The following is a 23,702-nucleotide window of genomic DNA, read 5'->3' as shown; positions in this document are numbered from 1 at the left end:
TTAGCCAGTAATGGCAGGCCAACACAGCTTGAGCACAGTTTATAACACCACCACTCAGACCATTAAATTTGGAACTGATTTATGCCCATTGTTGTCATCCAGGATATTTACGATTGCTTTTGTATACGCCAATGTATTAATTTGTATTGGCGAGGAAAGAATTTCAAGTCACTTGATGCTTTCTCCAAATCCCCCCCTTTAACCGTTTTTCAAATGACGGTATGTATGTTTGTGATTCGGCAAACACGGCGAGGTTATACAGATGATACAAAAGAATCTGTGACCTCACATCAGTGTAGTGCTCCAAGGATGGCGGGGTTCCTGGAAGTCATACACGATGTGCCTTGGTTCTAGGGGGTGTGTGTTGTTTGGGGATTCTGGACAAACATAAAAAATCGGAGCACGTGAAGGGGCGAACGTGCTTCATACCATTGAGTTCTAACCCACTATAATAGAGAACATGAACTCAAGCAGGGTGATGTCGAGGGCAGCCAAGGAGGCGAAATCTTGTTTGAGTAGTGAATAAAATGCGCAGTACTATATGGCCAGCAATGCATGCTCTTCATATATAAAGCCAATGTACGGCAGGGGATGTTGACACTGAATGGGGCATGGTCCTGGCAACTTTGAAAACATTTGAATGTATACAGGGGCAGGGAATTGGTGCGCGGCGTGAGAACCGAAGCGAGCAAGGGCGCGGCACTAGGAAGGATCCCGTAAATATCAAGAGTATCACACGTGGGGTGGGCAGTCGATTGCAGTTTACGTTGAGCTGTTTCTGGAGGTTCTCGTGTGCAGATCTCGCACGTCCGGGAATTACGAAATTGTAGGTAAAAGCTCGCGAACACCCGTCCCCAAATCTACGCCGGTTACAAGTAATTACTATTGTAGCATCATCACAGTTTCCATCAGAGAAATCCAATAGCATAAATCACTATATAAATGAAGTTAAAATACAATGATGGGACCAGAACCCATAGAACATGGGTGGTCCCGTTTTCTTCGATAGGGAACGAGCAGCCCTAATACGGCCCTTTTAAAGCACCTGGGTAAGAAAACTTCGATCTCAAAGGTTATACCAGGTTGCATGAGAACTGAACTGTCCCGCAAATCATTAAAGTGCATTGAGGACAACGAATATATATCTGATCTCAAAATTCAATAAGCCGTAGGCAGAGAAGCACCTATTGCGCGCCCCCGAGCCCCTCACAACAAAGCGACCTCCCCGGGGGCGCGCGTAGCATCTACTTCCCGCGCTTCACTACAAAGCCCAAAGCGCAACTGCCACTGTATACATTCAAATAAAGCGTACACGCGCAGCTACGCAGAGCCACACGGGCGGCGCGCGCTTGCGCACAACGTCATTGCGCTCGGTTCCGCCTCTTCGCCCCGTTAAGCGCGCGCAGACAAACCCGTGCTGGAAACCCCGCCCAGTAGACTCAAGAAGCTTCACAAGAGCCCGCGCTCTCCCACGTGACATTGCTACTACCAATCGGCACTGGAGGCTTGACGCTAGATCCGGTTCTAACCGGTTCCTGGAGCCTTTTCATTTCTATAAAAGTTATACACCACCCGAATTCAAACCATTCCTCTCAGCAATCCTCATCAACTCCAGTTCGGTTTCTTCTGTACCTGCTTCCTGTTCGTAATACGCAACCATGCCCAAGCGAAAGGTAGGTCAAAAACTGACTGGTGTGTTACATGGGAATGAAATTTGCAGCAGCCTGTTGGGTATAGTAAGCATTTGTAAAAAAAAAAAAAAAAAAAAGGTGGTAGGGTGAGAGGGTGTGTTTTTCTTTCAGCGAAATCGAAATTAAAGGCGCGGGTTTAATGCAAACTGATTTTATTTGGGGGCGGGCGGTAAAAATGTCTACTGGTTTGCAGTGTTGTGGGAACAAGTGTTGCAGGGCCTTGTGAGGCGCCATGATGGCTGCATGACTTTAGTTGATTTTGAATTAACCTGCGCCTATTGAGTTACTAAATGTCTGTCACGGGATTTGTGTCTCTTACAGACCAGGAAGATTTGTATGTACTTTGTCTCCTTTTATTTTACTCCCTTTCACTTGATAGTGGCCCTCGAGCTCCATTGAGTTACAGTAGAGCGCGCGAAGGGGTACATCACGGTTGGGGTCTCCCGAGCCCCTGTAGTCTGGGCGGGAACGCGCGCGCACTAAACCTGGTTTCAGATTAAAAACGCGCGAAGATTGGGGGCGGGGTTACCGCCAAAAGAGGCCTGACTAACAATTGGAGCTGCGGTGGGCGGAGTTAACTGCGATTGCGCGCGTCTTTTGTGCTTGTGTGCCGGGCGGCTGAGACTGAGGCGGCCATCTTGTAGTATTGAAGAATTAATGAAGGCTGTGTCGTTTTGAGTAACGTTAAGTTTGTATTGCAGGCTGATGGAGATGCTAAGGCGTCCAAGGTGAAAGACGAGGTGAGTTTATTTACGTTTTGTTTGACGTCGTAACAGGGTTTTTTTTAATAGCAGGAACGCGTGTGGTTGTGTCACATTGAATCATTTAACGGGTTGGCGATTGGTACTCTGCATGAGCATTCGTGATTTCGTCTTGTTAATGAGACCGTTCTCTAATATCGGGCTGTGTTGTCTTTTTAGCCCCAGAGAAGATCGGCGCGATTGTCTGCGGTGAGTTAAATTGTTGTTCATTATCTTGGTTGCGCGTTTTCTTTCCCTGCCGTCATACTGGGTAGAATTTTATTTAATGTTTTTTTCTTGCAGAAACCTGCCCCGCCAAAAGCCGAGCCCAAACCTAAAAAAGCGGCCCCAAAGGTAAGGGTTAGGGTGTTCGTTTTGTGGTCGGAAAGTTATAAACAAACCCGTGGTTCTTGGTGGGATTTGTGGTACCTACATAGAGGAGTTAACTAACTACTGAACTGGGAAATCTGAGGTTTGATCGGCATGGTTAGTAGGATCTGGTGTAGTTTTGTTTGACGATGGAACGGTGCCTAATAAAGTGAGAACGCGGCCTTTGGTCAATACGTTACATCTAGACAATGCTTTGTTATTCCAGAAGACCGACAAACAGCCAAAAGGCAAGAAGGGGAAGGACAGCAAAGAAGCAAACAACCCAGCAGAAAACGGCGATGCTAAATCTGATCAGGTTAGTTAATCTGGATTCCTTACTGCGTTTCTCCGTGACTACTCCAGTTTCCCTCTCGACGCGATTAATCATGTTGGGCCTTGACCTTCAGTTTTACGGATGAAGGGTGGTACTGTACGTTCATTGAAAAATTGCCTTGTGCAGCGTTATCACTTAAGTGACGGTTTCCAGTGGTTTTATTTCTATCTTTGATTGTCGCACGATTAGAACAAGATGGTTGGTACAGCTATGTAAAAACCTAGGAACAACCCATTGCAAGGAAGCATTCAGAATTTTAAAATATAATACTGACTCCCATATAGTCTATGCGTTGTCACGATTTATAAATTCCATGTGGTGGGCCAGGGGGAACTTGCTCGATGTGCAAAACCAAGGACTGGATCGTGACTGACTCCCCAACCATTTTTCTTATTCTAAACGCAATTCCTAGATAAATTGTTTTATCGCCTTTTAACATTTCTAACCATTTTAGTTTGTTTCTACATGGCTACAATTCGATTTTTATGGTGAAAAAATGAAAAGAAGAAATAATGGTTTTGGATAATGTACTTTACCTTAATAATGCATTGCCATAGATTGTAATTGAGTTTTTTGTTTCTTTTAGGCACAAAAAGCTGAAGGAGCTGGAGATGCAAAGTGAAATGTGTGACTTTTTGATAATTGTGTACTTCTGGTGACTGTACAGTTTGAAATACTATTTTTTATCAGGTTTTATAAAATGCAGAATTTTGTTTTACTTTTTTTTAAGCTATGTTAGCACATACAACTTTGTGGGAGGGACTAAATGTTCTGTCATTAACTGTTAAAACAGAACTTGAAGTTCAAACGGCCTTTTTTCCGGACGAGCAAAAGTGGAAAGTAAATATCTGGATAGTACAATAACGCATTTTTACATTGTGCTTCAAGTGAATAGTTTGGGGCGTTCCGTATTCGATCTAATCTGCAGTGCCCCATTGGCAATTCCCCCTCCGTCTATCTGTAGACTTACTCCTGTATAACTTGGGCAGCTATTTAAGAAAAACATGTGACATTGTCTACTAGGCATTAGTTGCGGTTTCTGGGTAAGAGTGGGCACGACTGCATCGAGGCTCAAACGTGTTTGTAACTTGGAGGCAACATGAATTTTATCTTGCTCAATTCTGCAGTTTTAAACGTTCCTTAGGGTAGGCTTGTGAACTGTTGTGAAGAACAACATAAATGTGAATTGTCCACCCTCACTCTAATCTTTCCCTGTTCAAAAAGATCTTATTTTTATTGGTTTTATAGTAAATTTGTTTGCAGGTCCACTGGGGAAAGGACTGTGGGGTGCTGAGTTGTAATGTAGCCCATGTCTCGCCTCAATTGCCATGACTGTTTAAGAAAGTATCAATTAATAAACTTGGATGCTGTTTGACTCGGACATGTCGGTTTCCTTGGTTTGCTTTTTGTCCCCTCCCCGCATTGATTCTACAGCTAAAACGTGGGTTGTTACTGCTGAACTTTTTACAACGACTAACAGTGGGTTAGGACATGCGCTGAACTGGCTTAGTTAAAATTGAATTGCTTCTGGGATAGTATATGTTCACTAGATTTCTGAAGTTTTCAGCAAGTTCATATTTGAATGTTTTTCTCGAGTGGTCGCCATGTATATCATGCCCACGATGTCATGGAGCTTGCCTTATCGCCCCAAAACCCTACCTGCACTACTACCATGTACAAGTATGTTTAAACCTTAATATAGAAGTTGTCTAGGGCATGGTGATGTTGACTAGAAACGTGCTCAACCACAAAACAGTCCTGGGCCAAGTATGACTGTTTTTCCTCAGTATCTGGCGCAAGCAGGCACGGGTTTCTCAGGAGAGTTAAGGCCGCCTCAGTAACAATCACTGTGATACTTTGTATTTGAGAGGGAGTGGTTGGGACTGCAATACATTACTACTAGGCGACATATACTTGTATGTTAAAGAATAATACAATCTGCTGCAACCGTCATTTAAACATCACGTCTTTAAGGCCACATAGGAAACATACCAGTGTTTCGGGCAAGTAACATTTTTCAGTAGGCACTGGAAGCAAGTGACGGGGCGGAGTATCACCATTTGGTTTCAAAACCCTAGAAAATCACCCTGAAAAATCCTGCCTCCTTGCCAATAACCAGCAGGGGGCACAGAAGTCATCTGGATAATTTAAACAACTGGGTTATTTGGTAGCCTTGTGGATTGTGGCCCACGGTTTTACATCTGCCGATAACGATCATTCTGATGACGGGAATCTCTTAAGGTGCTCGCATAACATTTTTCAGAGGCACTCTTGAAATCAATCGTTCCTCTGAGCGTACTATTAAGAGTTTGTACATTCAAAACCGCACACTACAATGGTCTTATCTGCAGCTTGTGGTAAAGCGTCCTTGCAATGTATGCTCCTGGCACTTCCTAGAGCATTATGTCTAGTATGCTATAGTCCAAATACGGCCACTCTAAGGGTTCTACTACAAGCTCTGCATTGTGCTTTTCTGGAATGATATCTACAGTTTTAATGTTCGACCAATTGTATCCCGTTAGAAACTGAATACAACTACTGCCTTTTGCATTTCAAAATACAATTAAAATGGCCTAATGACAAACGCCCACAAACTAACATAAATGCTATATTTTAAGCAAGTAAAAGCCGTTCCAATTGTGAGTGGTTGTATCGAGTGGCTTTGTCCAGCAAATTGTCGCAAAGATAAGATTAAAAAAAAAAAGCTAGACTTGATAGTTACTGTCTTCGCACATCCAAGTAAAGCAACCTGCCCTCGTAGTGTTCCTCCAGCCAGAGAACCCAGCGCCTGTATTTGGAGGGAGGATACTATTGTAGGGTATCCTAGGCATTGACTATCGTAGGAACACACGATGTGACATAGTATCTCCTTGGGTACGATTAACGAGACGCATGAACCTGACTAATATCTTGCGAAAAAAATGACACTAGTATTCCTTCACCATAGATATAGCAACATACATGCGAGATCGCAGTACCGCCAACATAGTTTAAGGATTAAAGTACAGGATTGTAGATTTTTTTGACAGTGAAGCTTCATTTAACAAATAAAACATGCCGATAGTGGACGATTTTTGCAGGGGGTAAAACATTTTGAAGCACAGATATGACACGAATTAGATTTTTCCCCAAAGTAATGAGTGCATCATTAAGCAGCAGCAAAACGACGTGGCGGTGAAGAACCGTGTCGGGTAATTTTCACACAGAGAAGATGATTTTGTGATTAGAACAAAACAATTGGACAAAGGAACCCCGAGACGTTTAAAATATGTTCATTGTACATCTTCCTATGAAGCACCATGAAATTTATCTAAAATCAGCAACACGGTCCCTGGATTTCATTCAAACCCTTCATATCTTGCCGTGCTTTTGCAGGCACCCATATTATGTACACCAGGGTCCAGAGGGCTAGCCAGCGATCCATTAACTTTCCCTTTTCCTCTAGCCCTAGTCGGTCACTATCAAGTGTTATTCAAGATATTTCTGCTGGTGCTATACCTAGATAAATGAATGTGGCGAATAGTCTGTCCTGTGCAAATAAGTTCATGTTTACACCATTATTGCTTTATAATCCATTGCGATTTCTAATTTGCATCATAATTCAAAGGTAATCTAGCATGCATGAATGAGTTCAATCTTCCCTCCACATCATGGGCAGGTTGGAGAGTGAGTTCAGTATAGTCTAGACTAAAGTATATTCGGTTGAGATATCGCACTTTCTCAGGGATGATCGATTTCCTGCCACTCCAAGAACCCATGTGTTCTGGGGGAAGCCATGACTCGAGCAGACCTAGGCACTCAAAGACGTCGCACACTTAAAACACATCTGCTTACCTTGAAGCTGACCTGTCAGCCGTAATAACTATATGGGTCTATACTAGTCTGGAAGACTATAAGGAATAAGTGCAATAAGGAATCGCCCCTCTATAAACCGGCTGCATACCGTAGAGAAGCCATGATGGACCCAGAAGGGGCTCTTATTTCAACACATCTGCCCCATAATGTTGGACTGAGTTAAGCACACCCACCTCTCCCTTATGCAGTGTTCCACTAACGTTTCAGTGCCTATTTTATTTGACCCATTAGTGCTACACCTGCATTATCTCCTAATCAATTGCAACATCTTGTTTTGGAGATGAATGCCCCGGCCTGTCAATAGAGGTAGGCAGATTGGAACTTTGTCAATTCCCTTAATAGTTTGGCAATTGCCAAGCTATCCAATCTAGGGGAGGGATACTCTATATCAATTTACAGAGTAGACACTAGTGTGAATTTAATGCACTAGTCCTCTTGCCATGATTATTTCTCTAACAAACCAAACAACGGTGAAACAAATTCTGCAACACTACTCCAATTTAGAGTTTAAAAAATATTTGAAACTACGGTGTGTAGCATTTCTCACTACATCTATCTAATTATGCTTAATACATAGCCATGCAATTCAACACGGGCAGACAATAAATATTTATATTCAGGATTGATGTGAATATCCAGATTTTTTTTCTCTACCCCAACATTTCTCATTTTCATATCTAGATTACAGATTCCTCACTGAAACACATCTAAATTGGCTTCAGTTGGAAACAACTTACACCTTCTGCATTTACCACACCGTTTTCTCGTGAGTCATTGTTCTGCTCCTTGAATCGGTTTCGTTCCCAAGTGTGCAGGATCAGGCCACCTGATCTGTATAGTGTGACCTTATCTTTTCCAGTCTCGTGGGCAGCACACTTGACTACACCATCTCTTGGCTATTTTATTCCTTCCAATGAATTAGGGAACGTAGGAACTATTGCTGATGGAAGCTCTAGGTTAGGTCTTTGTGGCCCTAGTTATCCAACGTCATGGGCCACTCCGGAACCATATAGGCTGTCGATATAGTCTCATTCAAATTAGCAACATGCTCTTTATTGCAACCAACTGCCTCTTGTGCTGACGTTACATTCAGAAGGTATAATGCTTCAAGATATTCAGAAATGGAACTTGCTCCATGACCACCCCACGTAAGTGCTCTTAAAAAAGAACGATTAACAAACAGATTAGCCGTTTAATTGGGAATTTGTTTTCTGTTTGTTCTTGGGTAAACAACACACTGACTGGCAGTGTTGTCTTGTTCATTATCACTTCTGTCTTCATTATTTGAAAAGGAAGCTGTGTTGCAGGATTTAATAAATAGTCTCTTTTGATTGAGAAACTCTCAAAGCCAGAATGATAAAACCATTCTAAAGCGCTGCATATACCCTGAGGTGTCTACGCACTACCTTCAGATGGAACTAGTTGAGGTTCGTTAAAACTCGACCTCCCTAAAAAGCCAGGTTTCCAAGCCTTTTATAAACGTTAGCAGGTTAGTTTCTTTTTGAAGTAGAATTGTCTGGGAGTTCGTCTAGCTGTGGTGGTGGTATGACTTGTTCGTATGTGGACACAACTGTCCTGCAGTCTGAGAATAGGTCAGCAAAGTTTCAACAGATCGTGGAACAAACCATGTATGCCCTATCACAATTGCTTCACTTTTCTCAATTGCAATGCAAACATTTGCAATCAATTTCAAACATCCAAGGAGACTTACAGCTACTATATCCAATACAGCTGATTAGGCCAATGGCCTCATGATTCGTCCATACTTCTAAGTACAGAAAGAGTACACCACCTATCTCCTTGGCAATAAAGGGAAGAACTCTGCATTACTCAAACTACCTCCTCACCCAGAAGGCCACTAAACCGTTGTCATCAAATGGTACTGTGTCTTTGATATCACGAGTCAGACTTACTGAAGCCTTTAAAATCAAGGAAACGTTTGGGATCCACTGATGGCAGCATGCAACAATTCCCAGGAATATCCTCCCTGCCTGGGTAATTCGGGGATTCATTTTCCAAATTGCAGTGACCCATTCTTTTGTGACTTTTCTCGTTCCTTTTTCAATGTGATAGCCAGGATAACTTACTTCCTTTTTACAATACACCATTTTTGTGGGAGCAGCCTTGTGACCATTGTTAGCTAACTGATTAAAAAGTGCAATTGTCAAGTTTACTGTCTTATGGCGAAGATGTCACTAAAGTTTTCTACTTGCAGCACTAGACCTGAAATGCACATTTTCGATATTCTTCTTTTGGATCGAACTAAAAATGAAGTGACTAACTATACCCCTGTGGGAATCGACACCAAACACTTTATTTTGGAATTGTAACACAAATACTGGCTATCTGTATGCAGTAGAATGGAGAAGGATTCAGAAAAGGGGGTGGTGATGAACAGTGTCTGAATTAAGCAGAGCACTCTTACCCAGTCCAAAGATCAGGGCTTGATCCATCACCGTTATTTAGCTCACTGCACCATCCCAGCTCAGAATCTGGCTAGATGCAAATCAGTCTGTCCCTGGCCCAGTGCATGATGGGAACAGGGCAGACTAAACTACCAAGCCAATTCTTCACCAGAAAGGAGACAAGCTTCCTGTTCCCATCATGCACTGGGACAGGAACAGACTAATTTGCATATAGCCAGGTTCTTAGCTGGGATGGTGCAGTGAGCTAAAAAATGGTGTTGGATCTAGCCCTGATCTCTTGACTGGGTGAGAGTATTCTGCTTAACACCTTACCTGCTTTGGAACGTGCAGCTCCAGTGCTGAACGTTCCATTGCGCAGGTGCAGTTGGAACGGCCGACGGCAGCACTCCCGAGGTAGTGGTGCCGTCGGCCGCTGGAGGGGCGCAGCGCTTAAGGGGTTAATTCAGAGACTGTCCATCACCACCCCTTGTTGTTAAATATTTTGTCCACCCTAAGCGTGGAAGGGTATACTCAGATGTGAGTGCCTTGCTCATTGCACCATCAGGATTCAAGCAAGCCGGGCTGACCACGGCTGAAATGCCAGAAACCGGTCCCCGGAAGCTTGTTTCCTTCCCAGTGTAAGAATTGGCTTGGTAGTTTGGTTTGCCCTGTTCCCATCATGCACTGGGACAGGAACAGACTAATTTGCATATAGCCAGGTTCTGAGCTGGGATGGTGTAGTGAGCTAAAAACTGTGTTGGATCTAGCCCTGATCTCTTGACTGGGTGAGAGTATTCTGCTTAATTCAGAGACTCTGTCCATCACCACCCCTTTTTGTTAAGTAGAATGGAGAAGAGCACTGGGCATAAGTTAGTGACTGTATACCATTCTGCATCTGGGAATCAGGAACAACCTACTGCTGGATTTAGTAACCACTTAGTCACTTTTTTATTTAATTCTACATCCTGCAACATTATCCATTTAAAACATTTTATTCCCATTAAGGGAGAGTTGCAGGGTCCAAGCACTCCCTAAAGAATTCACCATTTAGTCCAATGACTAGCTTCATTGAAAGTTTGTACTGTTAAATTTGAGGGAAAATGTTTCACATGTATTAATACAACCTGTATTCTTTAAATACTTTTATATCTGTCAAATCTTATACCTCTTATTTCGTAGTGTCTCAAATCCTCTTTAATTAGAACTGGGAACAGCTGAACTCTTTGTTATGTCATTTTAAACGCATAATTTCCATCTTGGGTTACAATTCCAACACCACCCAGTGTACAATAACTTACACAGTTCATCTTGTAAAGCAAGTCTCAGCCCAACAAATTCATAGGACTGGAATCACACTATGAATTGATAATTATTCACTTTGGTCCTAATTAACCGGGACATCTGCTGTAACCTGATTATTAATATATTACAAATGCATGCAACATGGACTTCTCCTCCCGAGATGGGTAGGATTAGAGCCTCCACAGAACAAACTGCTAGTCCCCATATCTATCAAGAAAGAAACTCGGTGGCCATTGCCATCACCATTGATCTATGTGCCTGTGAGTGGGTCAGTAAGACCCAGCCATGCATGGTGAGAGGTGGAGGTAGAGATCCCTCTAAACCGTTTTGTAAATTGCTGCATGCCTGTAGGCTGGGAGGCACACACTGGGGAGAGGAGTACTAGGTCTCCCCTGTACACTTCAAACAGTGCTCTTTGATTCAGGGAAAGATCCCAAAGAAGGGGCCTGGGCACATCTCGGGAAGGATATGGTACTGATCATAAAGAGTAGAGTTGGGAGCCTTGGGCTAACCTTTTGATGCATATTACTATGGCCAACATCAAGGTATGAAATCTAGTTACTCCCATGGCCTGTGTTGTAGGACTATCAGCTTTAGATACATCCTTGCTGTGGGAGACTGCTTTTCAAGAGTAAGAGGGCGCAGAGGAGTGTGCACTTCAAAAGAACTAGAACCCCAACACAAAATGTAACCTAATCTGACCCAAAATCACTCTTGGTGTCTGGATAAGGACTATAAAAAGAGGAGAGTGGACCCCATAAATGGTTATCTGCCAAGCAGCTACATACTTCTGCATGTGACCAGGATGGGGAGCCATGGCCTGGTATTCTCCCTGCTGGGTGTGGGGACATTACCCAGGGAATCCAAGACCACCTGCCCTGGTGCCTAGAGCACCAGCCAGCTTGCCAATACCAGTGAGACCTAACTATAAGGAAGAGGAGAGAGCAAGGTCCAGTGGGGAGCACTGTTCAGTGAACTCCCTGTGCAAAGTGTGGGAAAACCTTTGCAAGACCTATTGGGTTGACCGCGTGTGCAGGGACTGAATCAGCAACCTTACGTATGCCAGGATAGGGCCACCGTGAAGAAATCAGCAACCTTACGTATGCCAGGATAGGGCCACCGTGAAGATAGTCTTGTAAAAAGACTGATGCGTGGGAAAAGGGCGTAGCCATGTTCGGTAGTGGTGTGACAACCACGGATGCAAGGAGAGGCTGCCATTGTAATATACTGCTCTGTGGTTAGGGTCAAATCCTTGTTTGGTAATGGTGCAGCAACCCCGTAAGGCAGGATGGATTGCCATGGATAACTTTGCATTGTTGACTGGGCCGTCAGTGGTGACCATCTGTGTCAGAGGCGGTCGCATGGAGCGGCAAGGACTGCAACTTGTTCTAACCCATTAAAGAAGTGAGGACGCCATGGGAGCACCGTCACCCAAGCGTCTGAGCAAGAACAGGTTCATCATAGCCAACGCTCCCAATTGGGAGCGAGCAAATACCCGGCTGGAGAAGCAGCAGGAAACCTCTGATCGCTGCAGTGGTGCAACCCAAAAGAGAGAGCCTGCACCCAGAGTGCAGTCTCTTGAGTCAACGTGTGTCCAACTCACCTGTTGTAGTTGGAGCTGCTGCAGATACCCGCAGATGGGCGCACTCCAGTACTCCCTCCTGCCGGTGTGGGTAATGCTTGTTTCATGCGAGCGGTACCCAGAGGGAACTTGCTGCTAAATCAACAGTATGTGCAGCGGAACACTATTAATACAAAGTCTTGGCGGAGTCTTGAGACTGACTGCTAGTGAGACATACCCTGGAAGTCAGCAATAGTTCGAGGAATAATCACGATTACAAATGTGATGAGTGAGTGGGACTGGGAATTGCCAGAGACATTGGATCCCATTCCTCAGTGGAGGATTGTGTAAAATGTTTGTGAATATTGTATTCTTCCATTGATTTGTGGATACAATTAGAAATAAAATACTCTCCTCCTTTTTTGGGAAGACCGCATATCAAATCAAATATCTTTATTAGGTACTTGAAAAGATACCATTAAAGAGCATAAAAATACATACATACAGTATTTAAAAAGCATTTTTTTAAAATGACATTTTAAGAGCAATAAAAATAGGTCTAAAAAGGGGCAAAATGAACATTAAATCATTGGGAATTTTATACAGACGTTGATTTAGTCTGGTTTAATATGGGCCGATATTTCCCTGGTGTTCCTTAATCTCATGGCCACCTTAATGAAACTTATAATACATAAGAGTATGTGGGTCTGAGGCTTTTTGCAGAAAAAGGAGGGCTGCTTTAGCATGCCTGTTTTTTATTTTTCAAGATCCTTACTAAAAACTTCCGTCTGGGAACTGAGTAAAAACGACATAATAAAAGAAAGTGAAGGGTATCCTGCGGAGACCTAGTGTGGCAGCCGCAGGTACCCTTCAACTCTACCGAGCGTGTGAAGCCTGCAGGAACAGCCAGTAGATGGTGAAGGAGATTGTCGGAATCTAGTCCTATAGAATCTTGCCTGCGCATTGTGCATCACCGCTAGGTATGGTTCCATTCCAGGCGTTTTTAGTAGACTATGGGCCACAACTGATGTTTTCCTGGTTTCAGCGTGGGCTCTTCTGTCCGATGCCCAAGCGGTGAAAAGTTTTTTAACCAAAGTTTTATTCAGATTGGTCATGGACTCCGGCTCGGAGAACAAATTCTTGCAACCAATTCCTTCCATGGTGTCTTTTACATATTTGAGCCACGGGATCTGACCCCCTCTATCCCGGCTCAGGCAGTCCTTAATGATCTGTCTGCTGAGGCTGGCCTCTGGGTTAGTCCAGATCTTTATCCAGGCCAGGATGGGTCGGACCATAATTCTATCCTCAATATATGGCTCGCCCAATTCCGTGTGTGTTATGTATGAAGGGGTGCTCTGAGGGACCTTTAATAGTCTTTTAAAAAATGTATTTTCCTCAGCTTGTATATGGTGCACATGATTGATTTTACAGCCCCAAACTTCTGCCCCGTATGACACCTTGGAGCAGGAAACCGCTCTTTATAAGTTCAAAATCTGTTCCGGTGACCATCTACCTAGCCTCCTCCCGTATGCCATTATGGCACCCGTTGAGGTCACCAGTTTGACTGCGTGTTTTTCAACCAGGTTTCTAAATTCCAGTTTCTCGTCGAAAAGCACGCCTAGATAAGATAAGGACTTAACTCTTCCTAGTTTATGTTGTCCTATGCTATGTGAAAAGTCCTTTTTGATGTTAGTACCTGTGGACATGACATAAAGGACTTATCCAGGTTAGCTGAGAGATCCAGTGAATTCATGAATTTAACGAAACCATCAATTAGCTTTTGTAAACCCAATGGGGTGCGGGCTAGCAACACTGCATTGTCTGCATACAAAAGGACGGGTACCGAACACTGGCCTATTTGGGGGGAGTCTACTCCCAACTTCATGTAAAGCCCATATGGATAGTCCCTTTGGCAGCAATAGTATATTTAGCAGTGAGAAGGTACAAGTTTAGGCATTGATCTGTTGTGGATCTCCCTTCTCTGAAGCCATATTGTACATCTGTTAAAATGTGGTTGTCCTCAGCCCAAATTTGTAAACGATTTAAAATCACACGTCCCAAAACCTTAGCCTTGCCCTTGTGGATTGGGACGATGACTGCAGAGGACCAGGAATGAGGCAGTCCTGCCACTACTGCCTCGTTCAAGACCCTAGTAAGGATGAGGCGCCCACAAGTCAATATTGCTCAAATAAAGGTCAGGGGTCCTATTAGTTAATCTGCAAGTGCAAAGGGTGCTTGGGACCCCGTGAATCAATCCAACCTTTGCAATGGCAAAGATTTTGGTGTTTTTTGTTGTTGTAGTGCAAAGAGTTAACAACTGATCTGTTAAGTGCTTGCTTTTAATCCTAACTATTTACACATCCCTAGGCATCCCTAACTAGGTGTTGAAGGGACAGTTATGTAAAAAAAACATAATTGCATTACATACGCCCTGGTATTGCTAAAATCTACATTTTGGAACGACCATTTTATTGTAAAGCTATTTACACATTTTGTATCAGTCTATGTTCTACTGTGTGTAATGTTATGCAAGTATAAAATAATGACTTACATATTCACAGTGCTTTCGGTCACATTTACGCTTCACATTATTTTATATGATGGTGAAAGACCTAAAAAACATACAGAATATTTTGGAACTTATTTATGAGAGGCTTGCCCCACCAGAGAATTACATTTTTGATGCTCTGGCGGCACAAGTGTCTCAACCATACCTATGAGGCTGCACAAAGTCACCCTACATGACTTTTCATGGCCTCATAGATATATAGTAAAACATAGCAACTCAAGTCACTGCTTTGCCTTACTCCGCATCAAGGAGGTGTTCAATAAACGTTGCGTGGGGGTTCCCATGCAACAACCATGGATTTTGATGCTGCCCCATATTTACAAAATCATGTAAACCTGGGGCAGCGCCAAAAACTTACACCTCCCCTGCTGAGGCTTGTTTTTTCCTCTTTCCATGTGTGCTGCATTCTGCAGCTCACATAGAAAGAGGAAAACGCCTCTTCGGATTGCTTTTGTGAATTAAGGTGCCCCTTCCAGTACAGACCTATGTTGATACTAGTCAGTAATTTGTGCAGCAACATAAGTGGAAAGGACAGGAAGGCTCTGCATTTCATAAATATGGTGCATTCCTGTCCTGTCACATTGGCGTTGGGCAGTGCAGCAAGAAGCCTTTCGGCACTGCCCAATGCCAATTGCTCATAAATGAGGCCCTTTCTTTTTAGCTTCACCTCTGACCACGCCCCCATGCTCACTGACCTTTGGTTGGTTAAACACTGTTTAATATTATTTACCCACCGTAAAAATGATTTGCTGTGGGAATTGGGGGCGTTTACGGTTGTGGATGATAAAGAGTGCCAGGTCCTAGGAATGTTTGTCCGGAGGGGGTCCTTATGCCTAAAAATGTTTGACAAGGGGTCCCGGCATCAAAAAGCTTGAGACCTCTGGTGTAGAGTCTTTTCCCCTGCCCAGGGCATGTCCTATCCAGGTGACAAGGGATGGCTTCCAATATTTGGTAATTTATATCACGTCAGATTCCAGGATATGTTATGAATGAAACTTGCTACCACCCCTGCAGAGACTAAAGCGAAAAGTAGCTAGCTGGAAGGCGCTCCCGCTAACCTTATTGGGGAAGGCAGCGCTGTTCAAAATGATGTCGCTTACTGCAGTTCCATTTACTTTCAGTTCTTTTTGAAGGCGTATAACGCTAGACCTGTATCAAGTGTCAAGATGATGATGAAGACGACACTTACACTGAGCATTACTACCAGGAGGAAATTATAGTGCCTCATGCTTTGGAACATCAGAGACGGCCTAAGGTCTCAGAAGTCACTCATTTACCGCCTACTTTGATACAGGACTTACAGGCTATGCTGGCGGATTATAAACAACGCTTTCTGTCACAAATGCCTCAGCCTAGTACTTCTGTTCCTCCAGCTCAAATTCCACTGCTTTCTCCAGTCGTGGAACCTACGCCACCTGAATTGCCTCCACAAACCCCGGACACGTCATCAGAAGAGGAAGTAGAGAAAGGAGTTGCCTAACGCACCTTCATCAGACCCATGGGATGATTACGTTATTTACGTTATCCCCATGCCATCCCCCCGACTCCTCAGCCTTTAGATTCACCACCTGAAGATGTAGGAGGGTTCCACAATCTGATGCAGAGAGCAGCAAACAGATTTAAACTCCCGGTGACAGTGGAGCAAACGGAGTGCTTTCTTCATGATTTTAAAGAGGAAACAAGGAAGGTGTCTAGAGCCATTCCTATCATTGATTACATTTGGAAAGAGGGCCTCAAGATAATGAAATACCCCACTTCTGTGCCTGCTGTGTTACCAAAAATTGAGAAGAAGTACTGTGCCCCGCTCACTAGTCCGGCGTGCCTTATTGGTCATCCACGTCCGGATTCAGTAATCTCTCAGGCTGCACAACAAAGGTCGAAGAACCCAGCTTACCCCAGGCTTGGACAAAGGGTTTCCTGCCATGGGAGGTGCTAGCACCACCCCAGACAGTATTTTGTGTATTGGGTAGGACAGGGCTGAAAGGAATGAGACATGCCTGGGGCACACAAGGTGTCCCTGTGCATACACCAGTCTAAACCAGTTCCTGGGGCTCTCCAGCCCCAGCTCTGGTGCAAGACCGCACAAAGGATAGGGGTGTAACCACCCCCCTTCCTGGTCCCACCCATAGGAGGGACCTAGTCGTAACACAGCCCCCTTTAGCAGGATGAAGGTAGGAGCTGGTCCCATTCAGAGTTAGATTAATCCTGAACTGAAACTCTACAAGAAACTCTGGACTTCGACTTTCTGAACAGAAGACTGAAGAAATCTCCCTTGTGGGTAAGGAGTGTCCACCCTGCACAAGCAGGCACCATCAGCGTCCAGCGGCTTCCCTTTGTCGTCTACCCTCGAGGATCCAGACTTCAGAGCCCGACGAGACCCGGATTCCCAGACCTCTCCGACCTCTACCTACATCCGCAGCACAGCTGAGTTCCGTGGGTGCGACGAGACACGTGGGACCGGCCATCTTGAAAGAAGCAGCACTTCGCTCCAGCACGACTTCTGAGGTAACCTCGTCCAAGTACTTTGGGGATTGAGAAGCCCCGACCCGAGCAGCTCCTGCACCGAAGACCAGCCCTCCAGCATCCACGAGATCTGCGTGGGGCCCTTCTGCTTGCCTGCTGCTCGACGCGTTGTCTGGGCACTTGCCGGCTGGCTAATGGCCTCCTAGACGACAAACCTTGAAATCTTCACTGCTGGTCTGGTTGCTCCAGACTGGCCCTTGCTCCCTTCCAAAAGAGGATCACCCCGGACCCTCCTGGTCCACTCCAGACGCCGTTTCCACTCACCGCGTGGGTTGCCTTTGCCAAGGCCTGTTGACTCCAAATCCGATCCGACACCGCCGACAACGAGAGCCTGCGTGGGACAGCTTGTGCCTCCATCCTGGTCGACGAAGACACCACCTGGTCCACGTGGCTGCAGAGACAAGTGTCCACTCTTCACCTGGTCGCGACGACGACATCTGGTTCCACTCCTGGTTCAACTCCAGTCACTGGCTAGTGACTTTGAACATTGTCCCCTCTGCTTTCAGGTTCTCCTCTTCACTGATCCACCCTAAGATCACACCGGACATCTTCCTCCTGGTCGCCTGCAGCATCTTTTCTTCTAGGGTCCATAGACTTCAACGCCAGAACCCGACACGACTTCGCACCTATGCACCTGCAGCCTGTGGGTGAGGTAACACGAGCATTTCGGTGCTCAAGGGTAGATTAACTCTCCTAGTGTCCAGTTCCACAGTCGTTTTAGTCCTACATAGTCAGGATTGTCCGTACTCACCTTTTATTTGAACTGTACTGTCCATAGACACTGTTATGCTTCTCGCGTGTGAGTTCACACTCTGCACACGCGTTCCGTGGGCCTCCTATTACTTACCTAGAGTTAGGGTAGTGTGGTCCCAGCGATCTTACAGCCTCTGGACAGCTCCATTCTTTCTATCGACTTTCACATTCCACTTAGTATATGGTTTGTTGTGCCCCTAGGGCAACATCGTAATTGTGCAACTTAAACGTATTTTTCCTAGGAGATTGTCATGTGCTTAGCCCTCTGATCTCATAAAGAGTTCAGAGGTGTATAATAGTTAATAAATATATTGTTTATTTTCATAACAACCTGTGTGGTGTCCTTTCACTTGGTATTCAAGGGGTTATATGTGGTAAAACAGCTGGCTTCACATGCCAAAAGACTTTAGCCTAAGACTGCTTTGTCCATGCTACCATTAGGATAGCTGGTCTATAAGGTTGACTTTACAACCAATCACCATAAGGTTTGTTTGGACTGATACAAGGTGATCACTAGAACTAGTAAGCATCATATATCAGGCCAACTTCTCACATTGGTGTGCAGCGGTTGGGATTTGAGCTTGCTGTTGTTTTTACCAAATATAATCTTGAGATATCATTTGAAAGATCACGTAAGGTACCATAGGTACATATATCAAAGCTTAGAAATACCCTGAGTTCTACTGAACTAGCCGTTGTAGTAATAAGGGAGTAGCACACCCTGACTACAACTCTTTAGCAAGGGATCAGTAGGAAAACCCATAGTGTAGGTAAGTGCACCACTTACACCTCACTAGAAAGCATGTCTATCACAGGAGAGAACACAGTGGCTCCCCTTGGTGATATTGACCCTCCACAGGTCATGTCAAGATATGCAGCCCTTGGCTTCCAGGAGATGAGACAATTGTGTACCTCCAGGAAACTAAACCAGGGTTCTAACCCTGCCATTCCTTTTCTGATAGGTCTCTTAGAGACATTTGATGCCAGAAGGGCTTCTAATCCAGGCCCCTCAGATCTCACAGATGGGAACATACCCCCAGCAGAGGAGGACTCTAATCTCCCTGAAACTGAAGAAGTGGAGGAAGATGGAGACTCATCTGATGGAGAGGTAGACAATGGTCAGGAATCAGCAGACTTACCAGGGCCAACTTAAGCAGGCATGAGAATGGAACTGGGGGAACCCCAGACCCATCCTCAAGCAGGCTTAACCTTGGGAATAGACGAGTTAGGTATCGCTCCAGAGGCTCTAACAGATCTATTAACACCCATGTTTCTCAGGCATCTTCTCAGAGAAGGATGACATCTCCTCAGAGAAGAGAGCATGAAGCTAAGATGAGGGAAGTCAATCTGAGGATTGAGAGGGAAGAACTTGCCCTTTAAGAAAGACTTGCCTTTGCCAGAGAGCAGAAATTGAGTGGGGCAGACCTCACTGGTGGCAGCATTATCCCTTGAGATAAAGACCGGAGTTTTGATACTAGACACCTGAGTAAAATAGTGCCCCCCTTTAAGCAAGGGGATGACATCCACAAATGGATGACTGCTCTGGAGAGGGCCTGCACTGAAGTGTGCATCTCCCAGGGTCAGTGGGCAGCTATATTGTGGCTCTCCTTTGAAGGTAAAGGTAGAGGTAAGCTCCTCACTACTAGAGCTGAGGATGCTAACAATTACCAAGTCCTGAAGAATACACTGATTGATGGGTTTGGCTTAACAACTGAACAGTACAGGTTAATGTTCAGAGACACACAGAAAACTCAGGCTCAGGATTGGACTGACTTTGTTGATTTTGCCACTAAGGCTTTGGAAGGCTGGTTACTGGGAAGCAAAGTTACTGATTACACAGGATTGTATAATCTAATTATGAGAGAGCAAATCTTAAATAATTGTCAGAACCAGTTGTTGTATCAGCACTTGATTGACTCAGATCTGACCTCTCCCCAAGAATTGGGAAAGAAGGCAGACAGATGGATCAGGACAAGGGTCAAGCAGCAGAACCAGAACCATGGTGGTGGCTAGAAGAAAGCAGACCAGAAGGGTAATCAAGAGAATAAGCAAAATGACCAGAAGTCTTCAACAGGGTGCCAACAATCTAAGGAGGGTGGGACCACTAATACTCAAAAGAAGAAGAATGAAGGTCAAAGAAAACCATGGTGCCAATACTGTAAAAGTAAGACTCACTGGTTTAGTGAGTGCACCAAGAAAGGCACAGCTCCTACCACTACTGCCCCTAAGGCACCTGCACCCCCTAGTACAGTTAGTAGTGGTAGTGCACCCCCCAAGGCTATAGTTGGGTTAACCCTGGGTACTGAGGTGGGTTCTGACTTCGTTAGAATTCCTACTCAGGCTGTTCTTGTTTGTACTGGGGACATGGATATGACCCCTATAATAAGTCCCAGTACTCTGGGCAAGTACAGGCAAACGCCTTTAATTAATGGAAAGATGGCTCAGGCCTACAGGGACACCTGTGCCAGTATCACTATGGTGACACCAGCATTTGTGGACCCTGAACAGGTAATACTAGGTTCAGACTACCTAGTGACCAATGCTAGCAATGTCACTACCAACCATAGTATGGCACTTGTTAATTTCTCCCGGGGAGGGGTAACTGGCCTCAAAAGGGTTGTAGGTAGTTCAGACCTCCTAGTGGACTGTCTGTTGGGCAATGATTTGGAATCCTCCTTATGGTCAGATGTGGAGTATAAGACTCATGTGGAAATGTTAGGTTTGTCAGCACATGTCCTTGCTGTGACTAGGTCACAGGCCAAAAAATGCCCAGCTGAACAAGTGCTGGATCCTGGAACAATGGGCCAGCCACTTCCCAAGAGAAAGAGCAGTAGGGTTAAGGCAGTGCGCCTCAAGGTGAGGATCAGCCCTCTCAAGAGGCTGACCCAAAGAACCCAGAAGGAACTGTCCTAGAAGAGCTTGAGCCTGAACAGGTTGAGTTTCTTGGGACAGGGGGGCCTTCCAGGGCAGACTTGAGGCAGGCAAAGTTAGACTGTTCCTCTCTTGAACCCCTCAGACAGCAGGCTGCTGCACCTGATCCACCTAAGGAAAGTTTTGGAGGCCCTGCAAAAGGCAGGCGTCACTATCAAGGCTACTAAGTGCCAGATAGGGCAGAGTCAGGTTGTATACCTGGGCCACTTTGTAGGTGGAGGCCAGGTTCAACCATTGGAGAGCAAGATACAGGCCATAAAGGACTGGGCTCCTCAAACCACCCAGACACAGGTCAGAGCTTTCTTGGGCCTGTCTGGTTACTACAGGAAATTTGGCAGACATTATGGGACAATTGTGACCCCTCTTAATGACCTGACAAGTAAGAAAATGCCAAAGAAAGTTCAGTGGACAGTTAGCTGTCAAAAGGCATTTGATGACCTAAAGCAGGCCATGTGCACTGCACCTAAGACTACTACAAACCTTTCATTGTCCAAACAGATGCTTCTGAGTTGGGTGTGGGAGCTGTTCTATATTGATGGTCATGACCAGCCCATTGCTTTTGTAAGTAGAAGGCTGTCCCCTAGAGAGAAACGTTGGTCAGCTATTGAGAGGGAGGCCTTTGCTGTGGTTTGGGCCCTGAAGAAGTTGAGGCCATACTTGTTTGGTACTCACTTCAAGATTCAGACAGACCATAAGCCCCTCTTGTGGCTAAATCAGATGAAGGGTGAAAACCACAAACTTCTTAGGTGGTCCATTTCCCTACAGGGTATGGACTTTACAGTGGAGCACAGACCAGGGACTGACCATGGCAATGCAGATGGTCTCTCCAGGTATTTCCACTTAGAACAGGAAGACTCACCTGGTCAAGGTTAGTTTAATGTCCCTACGTTTGGGGGGTGGGGGGGGGTTATGTAGGAGAGTAGGGTCTGCAATCCTATGGTCACCCCAGATTTTTGCTTTTTGCTTCACTGGTTTACGACTTTCCCTGGCTGTGGGCCTGCTAATCAGACCCACAGCCTAGCTGTTCTCTCTCTAAGTTGACATCCATGTACCTTAGGTGCATTTACCAATTGGTATTGGGTCACTCTTGTAAGTCCTTGTACAGTGTACCATAGGTACCAGGGCATAAGTGAACCCAAGGCCTACCAGGGGCTGCAGCATGTATTATGCCACCCCTGGCTGGCCCTCCAGATCTGACACAACTGGCTGATCAATCAGCTGGGGCAAGGTGGTGTAATCACCCTTTGCTTTAGATATAGTATACCTATATCTAAACCTAAAATGGACACATATACTCCTATAAATCACTCCTATGGCAGGCCTTAACAATCCTGGAGGCAGAGTGCTTGGAATTATGTGAAATAGTGCTCTGGCATGAGTTGAGCCTGTCTACAGCTTTCGGAACCAAGTCCTTTAGCTGTTTCCATGATAACGCTATACCATATAATCTTAAGTGCATTATAATCCTCGCGGTTATTGCTAACTTTGGCATAGCATTATCAAAACATGTCGAGTAAGGTGTCATACGAATTGGAATACTACCCCCTCACCAATTCTGGCGACGGGGGTAGCGTTCCACCCTTCTAGAGGGACACGACATGTACCTAACTGTGAACCCCAGTTAAAGCTAACCCGAGCCTCAGCATCACAAAATGGATGCTGCCACCACAGACACAAGTCTGACCTCCTGCTGCTGGGAGTCCTTCCAGCTAGGGAGGCTTGGACAAAGGGTTTCCTGCCTTGGGAGGTGCTAGCACCACCCCAGACAGGATTTTGTGTATTGGGTAGGACAGGGCTGAAAGGAATGAGACATGCCTGGGGCACACAAGGTGTCCCTGTGCATACACCGGTCTAAACTAGTTCCTGGGGCTCTCCAGCCCCAGCTCTGGCGCAAGACCGGACAAAGGATAGGGGGTGTAACCACCCCCCTTCCTGGTCCCACCCATAGGAGGGACCTAGTCATAGTACAGCCCCCTTTAGCAGGATAACGGTAGGAGCTGGTCCCATTCCGAGTTAGATTAATCCTGAACTGAAACTCTACAAGAAACTCTGGACTTCGACTTTCTGAACAGAAGACTGAAAAAATCTCCCTTGTGGGTAAGGAGTGTCCACCCTGCACAAGCAGGCACCATCAGCGTCCAGCGGCTTCCCTTTGTCGTCTACCCTCGAGGATCCAGACTTCAGAGCCCGACGAGACCCGGATTCCCAGACCTCTCCGACCTCTACCTACATCTGCAGCACAGCTGAGTTCCGTGGGTGCGACGAGACACGTGGGACCGGCCATCTTGAAAGAAGCAGCACTTCGCTCCAGCACGACTTCTGAGGTAACCTCGTCCAAGTACTTTGGGGATTGAGAAGCCCCGACCCGAGCAGCTCCTGCACCGAAGACCAGCCCTCCAGCATCCACGAGATCTGCGTGGGGCCCTTCTGCTTGCCTGCTGCTCGACGCGTTGTCTGGGCACTTGCCGGCTGGCTAATGGCCTCCTAGACGACAAACCTTGAAATCTTCACTGCTGGTCTGGTTGCTCCAGACTGGCCCTTGCTCCCTTCCAAAAGAGGATCACCCCGGACCCTCCTGGTCCACTCCAGACGCCGTTTCCACTCACCGCGTGGGTTGCCTTTGCCAAGGCCTGTTGACTCCAAATCCGATCCGACACCGCCAACAACGA

At 45.5% G+C, this 23,702-nt stretch overlaps 1 protein-coding gene across 1 annotated transcript; it reads left to right on the top strand.

The window, feature by feature from the left end:
• The first annotated feature begins 1,419 nt into the window (after positions 1–1,419).
• HMGN2 (high mobility group nucleosomal binding domain 2) lies at positions 1,420–4,515 on the top strand. The gene is made up of 6 exons (XM_086957628.1): positions 1,420–1,673; positions 2,393–2,431; positions 2,612–2,641; positions 2,735–2,785; positions 3,027–3,116; positions 3,721–4,515. The coding sequence occupies exons 1-6, from the start codon at positions 1,659–1,661 to the stop codon at positions 3,754–3,756; spliced, it is 261 nt and encodes an 86-aa protein (XP_086813754.1). The 5' UTR covers positions 1,420–1,658; the 3' UTR covers positions 3,757–4,515.
• The last annotated feature ends 19,187 nt before the right edge of the window (positions 4,516–23,702 follow it).

Source organism: Lissotriton vulgaris, chromosome 2_1 (genome assembly GCF_964263255.1).
Source record: "Lissotriton vulgaris chromosome 2_1, aLisVul1.2, whole genome shotgun sequence".
Classification (NCBI taxonomy): domain Eukaryota; kingdom Metazoa; phylum Chordata; class Amphibia; order Caudata; family Salamandridae; genus Lissotriton; species Lissotriton vulgaris.
Note: the sequence above shows the minus strand (reverse complement) of the source record. Positions and strands in the feature narration are given on the sequence as shown.